The following is a 22,891-nucleotide window of genomic DNA, read 5'->3' on the forward strand; positions in this document are numbered from 1 at the left end:
AAAGTATTAAATGCAGGGGTGCCACCAATTGTGGCACGTGTTTTTGCTAAAAGTATTTATTTCTTGAGGAGGGCTGTTTTTCTTTGAATGAACTTGTTTCAATTAAAAGTCAGATGTTTCTCATTTCTTCAGTACAAGATGACAGTTCTTCAGCAGTGATTTTTGTCTACCCCTTCTTACTAATTATTAAAAGGGGTGCCAATAATAGTGGAGGGCACTGTATTTTATACTTACATGTTTATAGATATTAAAGGGGTAACACTACATTCTCATACTTGACAGGGTTTGGTGCAAGTCAGAAACCAATGCTTGACATAATGCCATCCATTGCTGAGGCTACTTCTGCATACTTCCAAGCTTACATAGGGCTAATTCTGAATTACCAATTAACCTCTGGGGATGTAGGAGAAAAAATAAACAACCCAGAGGAAACCCCGCAAATACGGAGAAACAGAACAAATAAAAGTATGCATTCATCTGTAGATCACCACAATAAGAGGATCAGACAAAATCCACAGTGAAAATGACCAAGCACAAAACTCCAACAGAGAAGGCTGCATCTTTTGAGGAAACAATGCTGATCTCCCCTTCACATGATACTCAAGGACAGGTTCTTATTCATCCACCATTGGCTCAGTTTTCAATATTATTTTGACAGCTCAGGCCACAGTTCAAGCATATGACTCTGGAGTTGTGAGGTAGCAGTGCCAACTACTGCTTTACTATACCCACGGTTTTCAAACTGTGGTACGCGTACCACTGGTGGTACTTCAAGTCATGCCAAGTGGTCCTCGTGTGGTCCTTTATTTTCCACGAATCGATGTTGCTAGAATGCCAATATGTTGCATATAATCATATATAGTATAAGTATACTACTGTAAATGCGTGGAAGACTCCAAGCCGCCCATTTCCTTAATTAGTTTAATATCACTTTAACGTCATAATTATAGTGATTATAGTGATTATAGTGACTTTTTCTTCAAAACAACACGGGCGTAAATTAACGGTTCATTGACAGTGGTACTTCAGTTTACTGGTCCTCGCGGAGTGGTACTTGTTCAAAAAAGTTTGAAAACCATACTATACCACCCAAAACTGATAACCCCTTACTGTACATAAACAGATTCTTTTTAACAAAAAGAGTGCAATATAGCAAAGAACATTTTTGTAAGTTTATGTAAACATGAGAGTAATTTACTCATTAACTAACTGCAATAACATGCTCAGCATGTAACTTTTCATAAAGGTTCTTATAAAACACTGAATGATCAGCTAAACACCTTCAATATATACATATAAAATATCTATATATTTACATAGCATCTCCTTCTCTATCTCTATAGAGACAGACAGACAGATAAAACGTCTGCTCCACAGTTTAAAATTACAAATCAAATGTGATTAAAGTGCACATTGCAGAGTTTAAGGCAATTTGCATACAGTTTGGGCACATCATGTAGAAATGACAACACTTTTTCTACACGATGCCCCCATTTCAGGGCACCATAATGTTTGGAACATACAATGGTACGAATATTAAAGCAGTTATATTTAGTTCTTTGTTGCATATTCCTTGCATGCAATGACTGCTTGAAGTCTGGATATCACCAGGTGCTGAGGATCTTCTTTGGTGATGCTCTGCCAAACCTTTAATGCAGCCATCTTCACTTCATGCGTGTTTTGGGGGTTTGTCCTGTTTTCTCTTCAACTTGCTCAATTGGATTTAAATCAGGTGACTGGCTTGGACTTTCAAGAATTTTCCATTTTGTAGCTTTGAAAAACTCCTGTGTTGCCATAACAATATATTTGGGACCATTATCTTGTTGTCGGATGAAGCACCATCTAATGAGTTATGAGGTATTACTGGAACTTGAACAGATGTAGTTACATTATTAATGAAGATAGGTGTGCCATTATGTGTGGCAGCCATACATGCCCAAGCCGTAACACCCTTAGCATCGCGTGTAAAAGATGAGGTAGTATGCTTTTGATCTTGGGCAGTTCCTTTCTATCTCCACACTTTGCTCTTGCCATCACTCTGATACAGGTTCATCTTTGTCTCGTCTGTCCACAAGATCTTTTAAAAAAATTCTGCAGGCTCTTCTAAGTAATTTTTTGCAAACAGTAATCTGGCCATCCTGTTTTACTGGCTAACTAGATATTTGCATCTTGGAGTGTGGGCCCTGTATTTGTTTCATGAAGTGTTCTGCACACAATAGTCTCTGAAACATACACATCTGCTTCCTGAAGACCTTTTGTGATGTGTTTCGCTTTACCATAGTGAGGATTCTTCCATCATCAGCAGTGGAGGTCTTCTGTGGCCTACTAGTCCCTTTACAATTACTGAGGTTACCAGTGCATTCTTTCTTCTTAATGATATTCTAGACAGCTCATTTAGATAATGCTAAAGTTAAAGTAATGTCTCTAATGGTTTTACTCCTGTTATTCAGCCTCATAATGGCTTCTTTGACTTTCATTGCCACAGCTTGTGCCCTCATGTTGAACAATGGCAACTACAGACTCCAAAGGGTTGAAGCAAGCCGAGGTATCTCATGAAGCAATTAATCACAAACACCTGTGATGCCAATTGTCTCAAACATTATGGTGCCATTAAATGAGGAGATCATGTTTAAAGAGTGTTGTCATTTTTACATGCTATGACTGAAATGTATGAAAATATCTTTAAATCAAAGTCTATAATATGCACTTTAAATCAGGTCTGAATTGTAATTTTAAACTGTGGAACAGAAGGGTAAATCAAGGAAAAATGTGTCTTTGTCCTAAACATTATGAAGGGCACATTCTATTTTAACATGTTTAAAAACCGTGTTCTTCTTTTTATATATATAAAAAATATACACAAAAATACATGCGCATACACCATTGCATTTTCAACCCTGATTAATCCTGAGCAGGGTCATGGGGTGCTGGAGCCTAGCCCAGCAGTGATAATATATATTGTATAAGGCACATAAGACACAAGCAAAGCATTTTTTATCGAGCTGTACGGAATGATTCACATAATTTAAAGCAACATAAAAAGGTTAGTACCCTCCCCAGTGATCCATGGGAAAGTTTCAAGAATATGGGCAACAGGACAATATTGTGTTGAAGTAAGGAAATATTGTGATGAACTTAATGACTGTTTGTACCTGAAAAGAAGATTTAAGAACAGCAAAAACTGAGTGACAACTATAAAAAGTCTTACTTTTCTGAATTATTTTATATTTTTATATAAATAACTCTTAACAAAATTTTATAATACATTATTTATCTTACAGTATCACACCTTTTCAGGTGTTGCCTTTAATGTCCAAGCTACCCATATGAAATAAGTGTTATAACTTTGAAAGTCCTAACTTCTTCAATGGAAAGGGAAAAGTGTAGTTAAGGAATTCCTGGTGCAGAAACATCTATATCACTGTTACTCTTGACAGCTGCCATTGGAAGCCGATCTCCCAAGTCACTACTGCGAGCACAGCGGTATAAGTCCCTGCAAAAAAAATAATAATTTGAAACTGGTCAAAAGGTAACACAAAAAATTAAATTACTAACAAAATGAAGACCATATAATTATTTAACAAGGCACAGTTGAATAACATTATATTTACTATTTATTTGATTGAGCTATTTTATCACACTTTTTCTTAGCTGACAAATCTTGTTACACAAAGAGTGAGACAGAAATGCTAACATGCCAACAAAATGCAGTTTTCCGATACACTTTTTTTTTTTTTTTTTTAACTTTTACTCTATACAATTAAAGAAAAGTTACTGAAACGGAATAGAACAGTCCACATATCTTATGCACCCATGTACCCTGTGTGATGTTTGTGTGCAGATCTGTAAATGTCTGCTATTCCTATCCATGAAGGAACAATTCTCAAATATATAGGACACTCTTGCTACAATTACTGCCCTAAAAAATCAGAACCCATATTAATATGGAAAAATTTGTTTATGGGAACCAGCATGTTACTAGTATTCCTTTTTTTTCCTCCCATTTCAAGGGCATGTCATAAGAAATTGAAAGGTAGAAATTTTGTTCAAAATATTTTGGTTATTTCCAAAACTTTTTGGTTTCCTATTATTTTAACTTTGCTCTAGTTTGGTGTGTAACACCAACACAGTGTTAACACTAACACTTTTTTCAGGAAAAAAAAAATTAAAACTTTTTTGATTAAAAGTGTTGAGTAATAAATATATAGATCAAATTTGGTTTGAAATGTTTTGTGAAATTCTCAACCAATTCTGAGCAATGGAAAAATTAAAATCATGAGTGAAAACAGTTGCCATGTTCAGTAAGGAATACCATATTCATATACAGTGCCCTCTCTCATTTAACCAAGCTTTTGTCAAGTTTATTTTTGTCTACTGAGCACTGATACTAGCTTCAATACTTATACATCTGGACAACTGAATATAGTCATGTGAAAGAATGGAGCGTGAGATCGACAGGCGGATCGGTGCGGCATCCGCAGTAATGCGGGCGCTGCATCGGTCTGTCGTGGTGAAAAAGGAGCTGAGCCGCAAGGCGAAGCTCTCAATTTACCAGTCGATCTATGTTCCTACCCTCACCTATGGTCATGAGCTATGGGTAGTGACCGAAAGAACGAGATCGCGAATACAAGCGGCTGAAATGAGTTTCCTCCGCAGGGTGTCTGGGCTTTCCCTTAAAGATAGGGTGAGAAGCTCAGTCATCCGGGAGGGGCTCAGAGTAGAGCCGCTGCTCCTCCGCATCGAGAGGAGTCAGATGAGGTGGCTCGGGCATCTGATCAGGATGCCTCCTGGACGCCTCCCTGGTGAGGTGTTCCGGGCACGTCTAACCGGGAGGAGGCCCCGGGGAAGACCCAGGACACGCTGGAGGGACTATGTCTCTCGACTGGCCTGGGAACGCCTTGGGATTCTCCCGGAAGAGCTAGAAGAAGTGGCCGGGGAGAGGGAAGTCTGGGCATCTCTGCTCAAGCTGCTGCCCCCGCGACCCGACCTCGGATAAGCGGGAGACAATGGATGGATGGAAAAAGTAAATACATCCAATGAAATAGGTTTTCTTTTTTAACATAAATGGAAATGTCAAGATAAGATCTTCATTTAAACAGTATATACTGATAAAGGCAATTTATTGCCACATCTACATTTGTAGTCCACTATACAGGGTGAGTCAAAATTATGTTAACATTTGAATGGCGGAAACAATTTATTCACAAAACATACCTCATATTTGCAAGATGATTTACAGGAATGTCTCAACCTGTTCACCATCATATTCAACACATGTACCCGATGTGGCAAAAAACTTGTCCATAAAAATTGTATACAAGTACATAAATAGCAGTACCATTAGTGTTAACATAATTTTGACTCACCCTGTATAAGTTATATAAACATACATAAAACATTAAGTACACCTCTATATTTATTAGTGCTCAAATACCAAAAATTACAATCCGGTACAGAACTTGTCTCATTATCAGACATTTAGTTTGGTTTTAAGTGTGTATTATTATTAATGTGTATTATTATTAGGATCTACAGGTAGTTTTTGCACTGTTAATGTCAAAGTGCATGAGTTTACTATTAGAAAGATTATGCACAAATTTGATCAACATGGGAGGTGTGCTAAGAGGAAAGCTTTGCTATCTAAAAAGAACATCAGGGCAAGACTGAAGTTTGCCCATGAACACCTAGACAAAGACTGACTACTAGAACAATGTGCTTTTGAAAGAAGTGGCAAAGATGCTGTTATTTAGCCACAGTACCAGAAGGCATGTTTAGCAAAAACCAAAGACAACTTTGATCAGAAGAACCCGATACCAACTGTAATTCTAGGTGGTGGAAATGTTATGATTTGGGGGTGCTTTGAAGCATCAGGGCCTAATCGCTCACCATCTCAGAATCCACTGGAAATTCTTCAATGTCAGAGAGTGCTTGGGCATAATGAGACCGTCTTTCACAGAGTAGAAGCTCAAATGAAAGTGCACCTTGCAAAACGAAAATTACTCTAAACCCACCAAAAGTAATCCACCAAGGAATGTCTGAAAAAAAAAAAAAGAAATCGAAGGCTCCGGAATGGTCTAGTCAAAGCCCAGGTATGAATCCCATGGAGATGCTGTTGGGTTTTGGGTGAACGGGCTGTGCTTGCAAGACAACCTTCAAACAATGCACAAGTGAAAGAATCCAGAATGGAGGAGTGGGAAAATCTGAACTGCTAGTTTGCAGCACAGCTCAGCGAGGAAAGCTGATTTTTCTCTTTCTTGATAAGTCATTATATTTTTTTGTATAGGTGTATGTAACATACTAGGGGTCAGAACACAGACAGCAGAACAGGGCGGGCCACATGGGTCTGGGCTACATTTAGCCTAATATTAATCAGAAATTTGAGCAAAACTGAATTGGTTTTACTTCATAAAAATAATTGTGAAAGTATGCTGTTTATCAACAAGTGAAATATGTGCCACTGAGACCGGAAGAATGGTGTTCAATATATATACTATGAATTGAATGTCCAGGAGAGGCTCCTCATGGCACCAATACTTTCTGCCAAATGTAAACACTGCTGTTAGTTCAGTGACACAATAGATTTTAGAAGCGACACAATGAGGGGACTATACCTTCCATCAGTCAGCTGGAGTGAGGTGTGGCTAAAAGGTGACAGGGATTGCATAATGCTGGATTTCAGGAGTCTACATTTTAGGCAGGCAGCATGCACAGACCCTGCTCATGTTTAATTACTAATACCGTATGGAAATTTAGCAGACACACAACTAATTACTGCAGTGTCAATTATCTCACATATTGTCACTCTTCTATTCTGCATTACAATTATCTCCACGGTGGCCACATTTTCTTCCGTCATCGATAATGTCCATGACTCTAACTAATCTTTGAGAGATGTCCTGCCATGATGTAATTCGTACTATTGTGGGTCAGCTGATTGCTGTTAACAGTCACCACAGATGTGTGTTGAGAATGGAAAGATATCTTTAGTTATTCACCTGACAATTACAAATATGAGATAGTGACCCCAACACTGACGATCTGTAGAAAGAATATAATAATACCCTTGATAATACTACTTACAACCAAGTTTTGGAAGACAGTAAGAAATGTATCACATCATTTGAATTGGATCTCAAAACACCAACAAAAGAAATCTGATAGAGACACTAATGATCATACTGTGGGCTATGTGTTTAAATAGTTATAGAGTAGAAAACAATAGAGAAACTGGAAAAATCTGCACATACAGTGGTGTGAAAAACTATTTGCCCCCTTCCTGATTTCTTATTCTTTTGCATGTTTGTCACACAAAATGTTTCTGATCATCAAACACATTTAACCATTAGTCAAATATAACACAAGTAAACACAAAATGCAGTTTTTAAATGATGGTGTTTATTATTTAGGGAGAAAAAAAATCCAAACCTACATGGCCCTGTGTGAAAAAGTAATTGCCCCCTTGTTAAAAAATAACCTAACTGAGGTGTATCACACCTGAGTTCAATTTCCGTAGCCACCCCCAGGCCTGATTACTGCCACACCTGTTTCAATCAAGAAATCACTTAAATAGGAGCTGCCTGACACAGAGAAGTAGACCAAAAGCACCTCAAAAGCTAGACATCATGCCAAGATCCAAAGAAATTCAGGAACAAATGAGAACAGAAGTAATTGAGATCTATCAGTCTGGTAAAGGTTATAAAGCCATTTCTAAAGCTTTGGGACTCCAGCGAACCACAGTGAGAGCCATTATCCACAAATGGCAAAAACATGGAACAGTGGTGAACCTTCCCAGGAGTGGCCGGCCTACCAAAATTACTCCAAGAGCGCAGAGACGACTCATCCGAGAGGTCACAAAAGACCCCAAGACAACGCCTAAAGAACTGCAGGCCTCACTTGCCTCAATTAAGGTCAGTGTTCACGACTCCACCATAAGAAAGAGACTGGGCAAAAACGGCCTGCATGGCAGATTTCCAAGACGCAAACCACTGTTAAGCAAAAAGAACATTAGGGCTCGTCTCAATTTTGCTAAGAAACATCTCAATGATTGCCAAGACTTTTGGGAAAATACCTTGTGGACTGATGAGTCAAAAGTTGAACTTTTTGGAAGGCAAATGTCCCGTTACATCTGGCGTAAAAGGAACACAGCATTTCAGAAAAAGAACATCATACCAACAGTAAAATATGGTGGTGGTAGTGTGATGGTCTGGGGTTGTTTTGCTGCTTCAGGACCTGGAAGGCTTGCTGTGATAGATGGAACCATGAATTCTACTGTCTACCAAAAAATCCTGATGGAGAATGTCCGGCCATCTGTTCGTCAACTCAAGCTGAAGCGATCTTGGGTGCTGCAACAGGACAATGACCCAAAACACACCAGCAAATCCACCTCTGAATTGCTGAAGAAAAACAAAATGAAGACTTTGGAGTGGCCTAGTCAATGTCCTGACCTGAATCCAATTGAGATGCTATGGCATGACCTTAAAAAGGCGGTTCATGCTAGAAAACCCTCAAATAAAGCTGAATTACAACAATTTTGCAAAGATGAGTGGGCCAAAATTCCTCCAGAGCGCTGTAAAAGACTCATTGCAAGTTATCGCAAACGCTTGATTGCAGTTATTGCTGCTAAGGGTGGCCCAACCAGCTATTAGGTTCAGGGGGCAATTACTTTTTCACACAGGGCCATGTAGGTTTGGATTTTTTTTTCTCCCTAAATAATAAAAACCACCATTTACAAACTGCATTTTGTGTTTACTTGTGTTATATTTGACTAATGGTTAAATGTGTTTGATGATCAGAAACATTTTGTGTGACAAACATGCAAAAGAATAAGAAATCAGGAAGGGGGCAAATAGTTTTTCACACCACTGTAAACCTTTTGTGAACATCTTACGTGGTTTAAAGAATGATCCTGGTATTCCCATATTGCCAGCAAATAAGGGCGGTGCGATTGTAGTAATGGATACATCACTGTATTTACACGAAAGGTCTCAGACAATTAAGTGATACTTCATGCTACGAGATACTACGCATGACCTTTTTTCTGTAAGCAATTCTGCAATTATTTAAGCTGTGGTTACTAAAACTATTAATGATGAAATTGCTAGATTCTTATGCAAATCAATATTCATGCACTTCTGTTTTTTTATCTTTTACCTAAAATACATAAAAATCTTATTAACCGTCCTGGTCATTAAATAGTTTCTGTGATTAATTAAACACTACAATCATTAACTCAATCTAATGATTTCAATATTATACCTTTTGTGTCATTATGACGTTCCTACGTTAGAAATTCAGCAAACTTTATACGTCATCAACTGGAGACTCAGCATAAAGATGGCCTTATTATGGAACCAATCGATATAGCTTCATTGCACACAAACATCTCAAGATGCTACACTATTCATAGTTCAAAACACTTTATTACAACTCTCTGGTTACCAATTAAATCTGATTGACTTTATTGCCCAAATTATGCATACTGTTCTACACTGAAATTTTTTTGTATTTAATTTAGAGCGGATGTTGACTTTTTTCGAAATTGAGGGGTAGAAGACATAAATCAGCTGTAAAATGAGACAAAACTTGCAGTTACGTTTTAGTTCCACTCTTTTTGCTATAATGAAACTTAGCTTAGTTGATTTGACCGGGATTCCTTGCACGTGAATGAATAGTGAAGAGCAAACAACCTCTAAAATGGCACTGACATCTAGTGAGAGACCAAAGCAAATGCGCAATGCAAAACACTCCATGGACGATGTTTTGTGTATTATCGCTGAGTCAGACTCTGACTTGTCAGATGCCAATTTTGATGCAATGATCTGGAGATGGAGATTGAAAACGAAAGTGAGGTACCAGCATCATCTGCTCAGTCCCTAGCCAATTGTGATGCTGAATAAGTTTGTGTAGCTGATGCACCTACAGCAAAGTATGCCTGGGAGGACCGCTACTTAGGATGACAAGAGGTATAAACCAGATTGTCACACTGCGCCTACCACCGGCGCCCACCTGCCATGCAAAGACAGCCAGGCAGACAGCCTGCCGTACATTCCTGCCAGCTACTGCCAGAGACGCTGAACAGGCGCCAACAGCAGCCACAGTAAGCAGCAATGGATGTTTTATGGTGATTTATGTGTGAAATTATTGGTTTATGTGCTTTTCAGAAAACTAAGATTTTTGGAAAAAATATTCTGCCCTCAAAGAGTTAATAAGAGCTTTTACCGTCAACATAGAAGAAACACAGTGGGAGCTGTCTTTTGCCAAAACATTGCAAATATATATGTCTCAGTTTTTGAACAACAATTTCTTTACTCATCAAATAATCCATTTGTTAATCATATAGTGTTTTGACTTTGTTATACTGATGATATATTTCTGATTTGGAAGGGTACTTTAGATAACTTAACAGTGTTTTCACGTGATATTAATACATGTAAATAAAATTCTAATTCATCTTTCACACTTAATTATAAAATAAATTCTCTCTCCTTTCTTCACGTTACTATTTATGTTCATATTGATGTCTTTCAATTTTCCTTATAAAGGAAACCTACTAACTGCAATATGCTTTTATATGCCTCTAGCTTTCATCCTAGGTCTTTGGCTAACAATTGAACAGTGTCTAAGCTTTTTCGTATATCCACTGAATTTGTTCCAAACAAGATGATTTGTCAGGCTAAAGATACATAAGGTCATTTCTTACAAAGGAGTTACACTAAAATGTTAAGACTGCATTTAAATGTGCACTGTTTATAAAAAGAGAACTTTTACTTACACCATAGATGAAACCTATATTCACTATAAGAATTGTTTTCAGTCTTATTCAAGTTATGCTAATCAGATTAGACATCATTCTTAAACATTGGCACATTTTAAGACTACAGCCTAATTTCTCTGAACCACCACTATTTGGCTTCTCTTGTGGCCATAATATTCGTAACTATGTAGTCAATTGCTTACATACCTCTTTCTCCACATCCCCTTTTAAAGTTTCAATTAAATTGATCCTGGACATTTTCCTTGTTTATACTGCAGTTCTTATGCAAATGTCTTGAAAGGAAACAAATTCCTCACTACACTCATTACACCCAAACATAGATCCAATTGCAGTTCTAAAGGTGGTCATGCCTATTGCTTTATGTAGGAAAAAAATCATGTACAATTCAATAAGTTTGCATTTTTCAATTGTTTCCTTCGTGGTAAATATATCGGAGTAATTTTTTTGATTGACATGATACTGTACTGCTGTGTGACTTACATGGTATCTCATTACTATTTTTCGAAGCATTTTTTTTCATCTTTTTGTATGCATTTCTTTGTGTTTTTTCTTTATAGTGATTTATTTTGAAATATGTGTTGAAATGTAAATGATTTGTATATTTAATAATATAAATCTATCATGATGTTTGGTATATTATATCACCATTATATACAGGCACTATTTAAAGAAAGATAAAATCTCTATATGTCTACATATGTAAAAAAAAAAAAAAAAAAAAACATTTTTCACATGACTGTATGCAACATGCAACTCTAGAAGGATATTTTAAAATCTAAGGAAGAAAAAGTGGTACAACCTGATCTAACAATTTCAATATGTGTAGGTAAGTTCTAAGGACTTTACCATCTCTAAGTGAAAGTATACAAAAACTTGACTTATCATATATTAGTGTCTCACTAAAGGAATGTTTTTATAAAAAAACCTACTGTAAAGACACTGAAATTGATATATATTTTTCATACTATGAAATGTTTCCTAACCACTGCCTGAATAGCAGAGGAAGCAAATCTGGCTCGCACATAGACAGATAATGGCCCAACATAATAAAGAGTGCTTTGTAAAAATAGCAACACTCGCTGAATGCGGTGGCTACGTGATGAAGTGCAATTCACATACAAATCGCCTATACTCTGTTGCTCGCTTACAAGAGTTCCAAATGGCCACTAGAAGCAAAATCAACACAAAACTTGTGTGCTGTGAGCTTCTACGGCCAAGTAGTTGGACAGAAGTCTTAAGATCACTATGTGCAATGGTAAGTATCAGATGGAGTCATGTAAAGCAAGCAGCTACTGGACTCTGGAGCAGTGGAAACATTCTCTGGAGTGAAGAATAAGGCTTCATTATCTGACAGTCTGATGGACAAATCTAGGTTTGGCAGATGCATGGAGAATGCTGTGTACTGTAAAGTTTAGTGGGAAAGGAATAATAGCCTCCTGGTACTATTAAAGATGCAGCATAGACAGACATTTAAAAATATTGTGCAGAGGTAGGAGAAGAGGGCACAAATTGGTCCCCAATTTACATTGAAGTGAGGGACAGATGATTACCATGTGATTTGGGGAAATGGAAAAAAAGAGAGAGAGATCAGTGTTGGAAAGGAATAAAATAAACAGACAATGTTTCACTGTCGCATCTCAAACAATGATGAGAGGAAGGTGTGGTACCAGTAACAGAAGAATTATGGCATTTCATTTCTTAATCCAACTGTTTAGAGGGATTACTTTTAGAGGCTTCTTTTTAACTAGGAAGGAAGTCCATCTAGTAGGACTATTAAAAGTATTCCTGTTTTTCCCAATTACTTTTTTATCACACCAATGGACTGTATATTTAGAAAGTGATTATATTATTTTTGAGGAAGGAACATAATTTAATAAACAATAGTCCTGTTATTTGCACCCAGAAAAACTTGCTAGAGTGTCCGTGTGGTTCGGCTCATGAACTACAAAATGCCTGGTAGTTTCATATGCGCTGGTCCTTTGGTACAGAGCATCACATGTAAATACTTACCTTACAACTTTGTGTAAAATAATATAGATAACCACACTAAACAGACATCCGATTTTCTCTCTTATCAACAACAATGGAAAATAACCAGCAGCGTACAAAGGCACAAACCAGCCTTGGACAGATTAGGTTTGACCGTTTTTCGCATCCTTACCACTTGCATCACACAAAGAAAAGCAACATTGTTTACTTCATAATGCCTTAAAAGAAACTACTCCCATCCTGCAGATTTTGCTGAGAAGTACTTTTTGACTTTTGTAACTTTACATATCTACATATTCTGCTGATCTGATCATTTTGCATTGTCCTTTAGTATAAAAATTTCACTTTTAATAGTTTTCTAAAAGGTAAATCTCATCTTGACTCGGTTATAAGCTAATGATAAAATTCTACATATATATCTGCATATCTATGAACGCTCTTAAGAGTTACCTGCCATGCTTTTTTGCAGTAATAACAACATGTTGCTTTTCCCCATTAGAGCAACAAAGGTGACAATGAACATGTCTTGCTCTTCGCAGTACTGGCTGCACAATTCTTGGCCAATGACTAGTGTTGTCTGCCGGTCCGCGCTGAAGAATTACAAATGAGAACTTTTCCAGCTTATTTTCAGAGTTCTTAAACAAAAAACAAACATAACATTAGCAGACTAATACCTACTTAAACTAAAAAAAAAAAAAAAAAAAAAAAAAAAAAGAAGACTTGTACTAATTGTTTTTTATATTTATTACATCTAAAAACTGTAATACTATATGTAAATAGGCTAAATGTTTAATTTTAAAAAATTATTACTTTTTGCTTCTGTATACCAGTATCTTAAATGTAGAATTAAACACCAAGAGACTTTAAAATAATAAATCTCCAATTTCCTTGACCAACAGTTAAAAAAAGAATCAGTCATTATTTAAAACATACTTACCGAATTTAGGCTCAGTCGACGATAGGATTGTGCAAAGTTACAGGGTAAAACAACTTTTCCTACCAGCTTGGGGCAAGACAGAGCATGGGGACACTAGGGTGGAGGAAAAAAAAAAGGGAATAACATTAGAAAATAATGAGATGCATATAAAAGGCCAACGGGCAACATGTGAATGTAGGAATACTTACTGGAGCAAAAACAGAGACATCCCAGTGTTCCTTGGTTAGCTCATCTTCTTCCTGTAACTAGTTTAAAAAATATTCTCTACTTAAGGACAATTATAATTTATTTATTCATATGTATAACACTGTAATATTTCATTACTTTAATTTTTGACACTGCACCGCACAGAGATTAGATACAATATCAAAGTCTGTACAGACATTCAAGTAGCAGTGTAAGTTTTACTGCAAGACTTGTTTGAGAAATATTTTAACCGTCCCACTGACAGAAAAATAAGGTATATTTTATATTGTATTCTGGTGACTGAAATGTGCAAATTAGATTCTTAAAAAAGACTGATGCATTGAAAATGCCAGATCTCTTTAAATTTTTCCCCCATCTGCTGCTTGCGTTGTGACCAAGAGATCACATATATCCTATGGCTGAAAATACACATTCCTCTACTACCAAAACTGGTGCCAAATAAATGTCAAGCACAACAAACTAAGAAACAGACACTGGATGGAAAATAATAATTATATTCACTCATACCACCTTCTGAGCAGATTGTTAGCTTAAAAATATTGCAAATGTTAAGTTTTGCACTGCAATTTCAATCTGCAGCTCTGAAACTTTTTATATGCATATTTTTATGACTCAAAGAAACATATGAAAGGGGTATTATCTGTTTAGTGGTATCTGGCATATTTCTAATAATAAACTATTCTGGATAATTTAATTGTCACCATCTGAAAACAAGGTCTAGTAAAAGATATTTTTTACTTTGCCACAACTCAACTTGTTTAGTACTAGGACTTTATGAATTTAGCCACTACCTTCTGATACAGTACTGCCAATTTTATGGTGAATCCTACAGCTATAAACAGTTATACTCACAATATAAATGTAAATGTATAAATTCTAAGAGTTTCTTAGACAGTATATTCAACCTTAGGCCTCAGTGTATTATACTCGTATTAGTTTAACTGTATTGCTCTGACATGTTTCTCATACCAGGAACACCATAACAGTTCCTCAAATCTCCAATGTAATAACGCGCACATGATAAAATCTCTAATTCTACATGACCAAACTTGAAATAATAAAAGACATTTTGCACAACTCTAGACAGATTTCTCATTGTGTTGGTACAATTTTCATTAGACTATGGGAAGGTTGTAAGAATAGTTCACCAGTCAGCTCTATTCATTACTCTCTTCATTTTCTTATCTCGACAGTTAGTTTATACAAGTAACATTCGTGCATCTATAAAGGACAAGGTTAGTAAGAAGTAAGAATACAAGTTTAGTCAATTCACCAGTAAAGTTTTCCTTCTTTTGAAAAGTGATTTACATTTACTTATTTGGTGAATGCCTTTCACCAAGTCAAATTACAATGTTGGAGATACAATCTTTCTTTTGTTTTTCCAGTTGAAGCACAGACATCTCAGGGTTTGAAATCAAAAGCCTTAACCACTAAACCACACTGCTGGATGCCACAAAGCACGAAAATTATAGGACATAGGGCCAGCATGCAAGAGTCAGGCTAGCACCGAGGTGATAAAGCAATGTGTATTGTAATATTTGAGCAACTTGTTATTCACTATGTTTCAGTCACAGTGCTCTATAACACAATCTTCTTAGGTTTAGGGATAACTCTCAATATGGGAAGGGAGTTGTAAAATCTGACCATCCAAATCATGTGATTATTTGAGGAAGATGCTCATTTTCGCCAATCCAATTGTGCAAGAGAATAGTCTGAAACAACCATGTTGATGCCGTTTCCGCCACCTAACTCTCACCTCCAAAACTCAACTGCAGAATTCTTTTCAGTGTGGAAGTGGAAAGTACATAATCACAAGCTCCATGACCACATGTTGTTACTGTAGGCAATGTATACTGGCTATGAGGACATCATGGCTGAGGCTTTCTAGGGGTAGGAGCAGCATTTTCCATCCCACCTTGCCTGTACTTATATTTTTGCTTTTCTTATTGTGGTTACATTCTTATTTTCACTTCTCTATCATTTTCATGTATTTTTTTCACTATTATCACCATGTTTGTCCCCAGTTCATTTTTGACATACACAACAATATATGAGTACAGTCGACCCTTGATATACGACCGGCCTGACATGCGAACAACTTGCTTTATGACCAAAATTTTTGTTTTGAATTACGACCAACATCTTGCGTTATGACCCGAATGCGGTCACGTGTATCCGCTTGTGCGATTGTAAACAAACAGCCAAGAGCGTTTGTAAACGTCAGTCGGAGCCCAGATACACGTGTTTGTGGACATAATTTCGGTCAGTGCAGTGATTTATATAATTTATTTTGAGAATTGCTAAGGAATGAAGTGAAGGTAATGAAGGTAAAGAAAGCAATCACAATCGAAACGAAGAAGGAAATTGTGTGGAAATATGAGAGTGGTGTTCATGTGACCGATCTCGCTAATATGTACAGCATGTCGAAATCCACCATCTCGACAATTTTACAAAGAAAAGATTTGTATAAGGAAACTTCTTCCAAACAATAACCACCTTCCATTTCATTCTCCTCCTCCTTCCTTCCTGGAAGCCAAAGATGTCAACTTAAATGGTGAGTACAGTATGAAATTGTTGTTTCTGGTAGGCTAGGCACTTTTTATAACTTTTTGGTTAGTACATTAGAAAAATTATTGGTGTTTTTGGTAAATTATGCACATTATACTACCCTTTTCTATTAAAAAAAGTTAAGTAAGTGTTGCTGTGGGTGGTTCAGAACACATTAAGGACATTTCCATTATTTCTTATGGGGAAAAATAGTCTTGACTTACAACCAACTTGAGTTACAACCAGCCCTCGCGAACGAATTGAGTTCGTAAGTCAAGGGTCCACTGTATATTAATACAGTGAGTGCTCTGTCGTATTTATGTCTGTGAATTTTGTATATTTCTCACATTTATACTGACTGCAGTACTTTATACAGAGAGTATGGCTCTTATGAAAAGAATTACTATTTTTTTTACACAAGTATTAATGAAATGAAAAAAGAGTTATGTGCGTGGTTTACTATCTTTAAATGTTTTGACTGCATGTGATTAATACTTGGATTGAGTCTTTTTCACAGGTACTTTACAGTTGTGACAAATGCTTTAACTGCATTTAGAGTTCTGAGAATGGTGATTTTGGTGTGACAAAAGCATTAAAGGGATAGAGAAAAACTAAGAAAATATTTCTGCTAAAACAGAAGTATATCTTAATAAAACAGAGGGAATTGAATGAACGCAGTAAGCAAACTAGCTCTAACCTTTAATATCGTATTTCTAGCTTCCATGAGAACTTGGTGCCCTTCTTTTGTACCATTTTCAATAAGGACCTACAAAAAAAAAATATTAATGATTTATGAAAATTCAGTATCATACTGTATATTTAAAATTTACAGCACAATTTTAATTTAGCGTGATCCAATTCTTTATTTCAGTAATCCATCTCTATGAACAACTAATCAATTTCAGAAACATGGTAGCAAAGGCTGTAGGAAAACAACCCAACCCAGTGAACCTGTCTCAATGCCGCTTTTTCCTCACTTGAATCATGAATCTCTCTCTCTCTCTCTGTGGACAATTTCTCTTCTTCTCTAGTTGACCTTGCCCCTCAACATTTAATAAAAAATACATTATTAAAGTTCTAATGCTGTACATATTCATTCAAGCATTTGCATCAACAACAAATGTACTGCAGTGCACTGTAAAATACATGTTGTATAGAAAGGTGATTTCATTATGACTATTCTAAATAAAAAAAAAAAATTTTTTTAAAGTCAGCTAATTTACCGATGAAGTCATTTGCTTTGAAAAATCAGCCAATCTCAAAAAATAGTCGATTGATCGATGCACCCGTAATTTCTACAAATTCACCTTGCAGGCTTAAGTAATTCATTGAAATAATTTTATGATTAAAGGTCACTTGAATTAGTTTTCTTTTTTATTAAAACATCAAATTACCCTAGGTTCTTGTCTATAAGCCGGACTCATGTATAAGCCGGAGACCAAAAATCATACGAATTTTTAAAATAAAATCGTATCATAGATAAGCCGGACGTACTATAACCTATAACTAATAGAAGGGAGGGAGGTCAGTGGTCTCACTCGCACCCATTTAATTTCTTTAAGGGGGGAGAGAGTGTGAGATATTGGCGTCTCTCTCACTCCCCGCATGGCGCGGTTGGAGCGGACGGAGCGCGTTCTTTCTGCTCTGGGCGTCGCCGAGTCAACACGCACGCGTAGCGGTCATTTAAATTGTGATTTTATATGTAAGCATATTTAAATATATATCGCGGATTTTTTGCTGGTTCGCGGATTTCTGCGGACAATGGGTCTTTTAATTTCTGGTACATGCTTCCTCAGTTGGTTTGCCCAGTTGATTTCATACAAGGGACGCTATTGGCAGATGGCTGAGAAGCTACCCAACTTACTTTTCTCTGTCTCTCTTGCGCTGACTATCTGTGATCCTGACGTATGGGGATTGAGCAGGGGGGCTGTTTGCACACCTAGACGATACGGACGCTCGTCTAAAAATGCTGAAAGATTATCTTCACGTTGCTATCTTTTGTAAAGCTGATTCCTGAAAAGACATGCTGCACAGTGCTTCGCATACTTAAAAGCTCGAAGGGCACGTATTGATTTTTGACTGAAAAACAAACTCTGTCTCTCTCTCTCTTCCTGCTCCTGACGGAGGGGGTGTGAGCTGCCGCCTTCAACAGCTTTGTGCCGCGGTGCTTCGCATACTTAAAAGCCAAACAGACATATTGATTTGTTTGCTTCACTCCTTTGAAGAGGAAGATATGTTTGCATTCTTTTAATTGTGAGACGGAACTGTCATCTCTGTCTTGTCATGGAGCACAGTTTAAACTTTTGAAAAAGAGACAAATGTTTGTTTGCAGTGTTTGAATAACGTTCCTGTCTCTCTACAACCTCCTGTGTTTCTGCGCAAATCTGTGACCCAAGCATGACAATATAAAAATAACCATATAAACATATGGTTTCTACTTCGCGGATTTTCTCATTTCGCGGGTGGCTCTGGAACGCAACCCCCGCGATGGATGTATAAACCGGACTTATGTATAAGCCGATATTCTATTTTTTCATTTTCACAACTTTTTTCCTTAGATAAGCCGTGGCTTATAGACAAGAACTTAGGGTAATGAAATTCTGTTAACATAAACAATTTTATTCCCATCTGAAATAATCAAAGAATGAAAGAACAAAGATATGAGTGCCAATAAAGTGAGCAGGCTTATTCGGACTGGGGCTTGATAGGAATGTTCTGTACGCATGGATCTGCATCATGCCGACATCAAAGGGAAATTTATAGAAAGTAAGGCACTGTATGTGAAAGTGTGGACATATACTCTATGAATGAACAATACAAAACTGTGATTACAGACAAGATTATAAAAATGATCCAGTGTATGTATGGTTTCTTTTAGAGAGAAAAACAAATGTAAAATGAAGAGAAAGAACTGGCTTAATGAAAATAATTTGTGCAATGAGGAGTGAATTGAGCATGTGAAGCAAAAGGTGGGTAATATAGGCACTGAGTCAATAGACTCAGGCAAAGACTTATTGCTTACAAAGGAATCTAAAGAACCATAAAACTGAATCAAGTAAAACTGAACTACAGCAAAATAACAGTACAAGTGTGGTACTCCAGATGACTCTCCTATATTTTCCATGAAATTGCTTAGAATATTTTCAGCATCTATGTTTAATGTTAAAAGGGGGGGATGCTGGCTTGGATACTCTAAGAAAAGGAAAGTTATATTCTATGTTGCAGTTTTGGGGACTCACCAGAAAAGACTGTGTTTTCCTCCAAAGAGTTTGAATAGTGGTGATTCGATCACTGGCACTAGGCAGTTCAATAAGAGAGAAGGCAGACACCACCAAGTCAAATTGAACCTGCACGGAAAAAAAAGATTTACAACTTTATAATAAATGTAATGCCTACCAATATGATGTACCATTTTAAAAGAATTTATCTCCATAGTTCTTTTCAAATTAAGCAAAATGTTAGACTATAAAGTGTATACTGTTTAAACAGGATATTCAATTTGTCAAAACAGAAATTATGCATGCAAAAAACAAAAGATGAAAACTGTATTCTTTACTGTAGCATCTTGATGCTTTATAAGCTCATCAGCAGCCATAGATAACATATGGACACATTACGATTCTGAACTCTAGCCCAAAAAAAAAAAAAAAAAAAAAACAGCTACTGCTAGTGGAGGGGACAGTAAATCTATGCAAACTACCAATGATTTCATCATTTAGTCATCTGGTATAGCTTGGCTACTGGTGTTCTTTGCAACTGATATAGGAGTTAATAAATGTACAAAACTCAAGTAAGCAAAGTTTTTGCCTACCATGAGGACTGCAGTGCTTCTAATTCTTGCCTACAAAGGTTACTGTGTTCAATTGGGCACAAAGAATATGTGTAGACAAAGAAGATAGAACATTAGTACAATAAATTCCTAATCTGTGGAAAAGTATTGCACACCAAATTAAAGAAATGTCCACAACTATAAGACTGTTTTGATTTAAATTTCTTGCTCATAATTATTAACCTCTTGGTAATAAATGTACAATTGTGCAATACACAATTTTTCTGCATGTCGTGGAGATTTAGTTAAGTACAAGAAGCATTAATAATGATAAAAAGCAAATATAAATTGTCAAGAGTTTAGATTTTTAGTTGTGTAGTATGAGATTAAATAAATTAAACTTCAAAATATATATGCTAAGGAAACAAATTACCCAAACAATGGAGCATCTCTTCACTGATTTTTCCAAAATGCTGAATTAAGAACTCAATTCTTTCTTGCAAGAAACTTTTCTTTAAACAGCCTGGTGACCAAGCCCTTAAGGAATTATTAAACATTTTTCTTGTCTTGGGGACTAAACTCACAAAGAACAAATCCAAAATAACAGGAGTGCAACCTACCCTAGGAAAACAACAATTATTTACAAGAACATTACTTAGATGGATATGATGGGAAAAAAAATCCAAAAACTGTTTTCTATTGTGAGGCACAGTAGTGGGTCAGATGATCGACCAGGTGTTACTAAAAGGAAAGTATACATTTTTGGAACTACTTTCCCCAATTACAAGTTTTGAGAAGTTAGAACTTAACCTGGCAAACAGACAGAAACCAGCCTATGAAGTTACTGTAAATACACTGAGCAATCTTTGATAGGGAGAGCTTGATTAGTCAAGCTCTCCTTGTTAAAGATTGCTCAATATATTTTAACTTCTTATGCAATTTGATGGTGCAGCCATTTAGCTACCCTGGCCCAGCCAATGTCAGTACGGCGTTTGCATGCTATTCCAATATATGCATTTTTTCCTTCCCCAATATTTTATATTCCAAAGACTTAGTAAATAAATAAATTGAAGACTGCAAAATGGGCACAGTATGAGTGAGTAGGGTAGTGTGCATAAGTGTGCTACGTGCTACTTTCTGTCCAATTCTGCAAGACGAGCACCTCCCAACTAAAACAGAGTTGGCAATTTCAATAACGGATTGATTTTATCCTTGTCATCTGTGCAGATTTAATGAATTCACTATATTATTTCTAAAGGTTTACCATATTATGCTAATTATAAAAAGACAGCACATTGTTCTTTCTAGTGGGACATCTTATAATAATAAAAAAAATTATCACTATTAATAGGTTCAACTATTAACTAATTTTAACAACTATGAAGGAAAACATACTGTATAACAAACATATTACCTTTGGTGACACAGGCAGAAACTGTCTAAAATATACACCCTTGATGTGAGGCTCTTGGGATTCACAGCCACCTAACAAAATATCAAAATCAAAATTAAGTTTCCAATACAATACAATATTTATTTCACTTGTTTAACCCCTTATGAAACCCATCCACAAAAACGGCTTCATCGCTTCACAGATAAGAAGAGGCTTCTTTAATTTTGATTCCTTCATTTTTTTAATTTCCCCTTTTGGTTTGCACAGTTATGAGTAAAAATGCTACAGTTACAGTGGCATGCAAAATTTTTGACAATCATGCCTAAAATATCTGTTACTGAGAATAGTTTAGTGAGTAGAAGATGAACTGATCACCATAAGACAAAGTTAAAGATGACATATTTCTTTCTCAGCATTTTATGCAAGATTAGTGCACTGTTTTTGTTTTGTACAATTGTACAGTGAAAATAGGAAATGAGCACCATGCAAATGTTTGGGCACCCCAAGATATTTTAGGTCTCAGATAACTTTTCCCGAGGTCTCAAACTTTAATTATCTCTTTGGGGTTATGGCTTGTTCACAGTCACTGTTAGGAAACTCCAGATGATGCAAATAGCAAAGCTGTACAAATTCTCTTACTCCTCAAACCTTGTCCCAACAATCAGCAGTCATCTAAGCAGCTGCACAGAAATCTGAAAAATGAAATACTTGATGCTCACAAAGCAGGAGAAGGCTACAAGAAGATAGCAAACCATTTTCAGGTAGCTGTTTCCTCACTTCATAATGTTATTAAGAAATGGAAGTTGAAAGGAACAGTGGAGTTCAAGTGAAGGTCTTGACCAAGAACACCTTCTGAAAGAGCTGTTCGTTGGATTGCTAGAAAGGCAAATAAAAACCCCTGTTTGACTGCAAAAGACTTTCAGGAAGATTTAATAGACTCTAGAGTGGTGGTGCACTGTTCTACCGTACTGTGGCACCTGAACATATATGGCCTTCATGGTAGAGTCAGCAGAAGAAAACCTTTCTCCTGCATCCTAGCTACAAAATTCAGAGCCTGAAGTTTAAAAATGAACATCTAAACAAGCATTTTGGAAACAAGTTTTGTGGACTGATGAAGTCAAAATAGAACTTTTTGGCCACTATGCACCAAGGTATGTTAGGAGAAAAAATGGTGGTGAAAAGAACACCTCTCCAACTATTAAACATGGGTGGATCGATCGTGCTTTGGATATCATCGGTAGAGGGAAGAATTGATTCAAATAAATACCAGCACAT

General features: G+C 36.5%; 1 protein-coding gene across 2 annotated transcripts in view; it reads right to left on the reverse strand.

Annotated features, from left to right (window-relative positions):
* Positions 1-3,088: 3,088 nt before the first annotated feature.
* The window catches only part of mettl17 (methyltransferase like 17), a 37,829-nt gene continuing 18,026 nt past the window's right edge, over positions 3,089-22,891 (reverse strand). Inside the window, exons 8-14 of one of the 2 annotated variants that reach the window (XM_051922323.1) lie at positions 21,638-21,708; positions 19,694-19,801; positions 17,152-17,220; positions 13,889-13,939; positions 13,701-13,793; positions 13,214-13,398; positions 3,089-3,493 (exon numbers count right to left, since the gene is read on the reverse strand). In XM_051922323.1, the coding sequence (XP_051778283.1) occupies positions 3,388-3,493; positions 13,214-13,398; positions 13,701-13,793; positions 13,889-13,939; positions 17,152-17,220; positions 19,694-19,801; positions 21,638-21,708 (683 nt within the window). In that variant the 3' untranslated portion in view covers positions 3,089-3,387. Of the gene's footprint in view, positions 3,494-13,213; positions 13,399-13,700; positions 13,794-13,888; positions 13,946-17,151; positions 17,221-19,693; positions 19,802-21,637; positions 21,709-22,891 lie in introns of both variants that reach the window. The other variant, XM_051922322.1, reaches the window with a different exon arrangement.

The sequence above is a fragment of the Erpetoichthys calabaricus genome, chromosome 2, assembly GCF_900747795.2.
Source record: "Erpetoichthys calabaricus chromosome 2, fErpCal1.3, whole genome shotgun sequence".
Taxonomy (NCBI): Eukaryota; Metazoa; Chordata; class Cladistia; order Polypteriformes; family Polypteridae; genus Erpetoichthys; species Erpetoichthys calabaricus.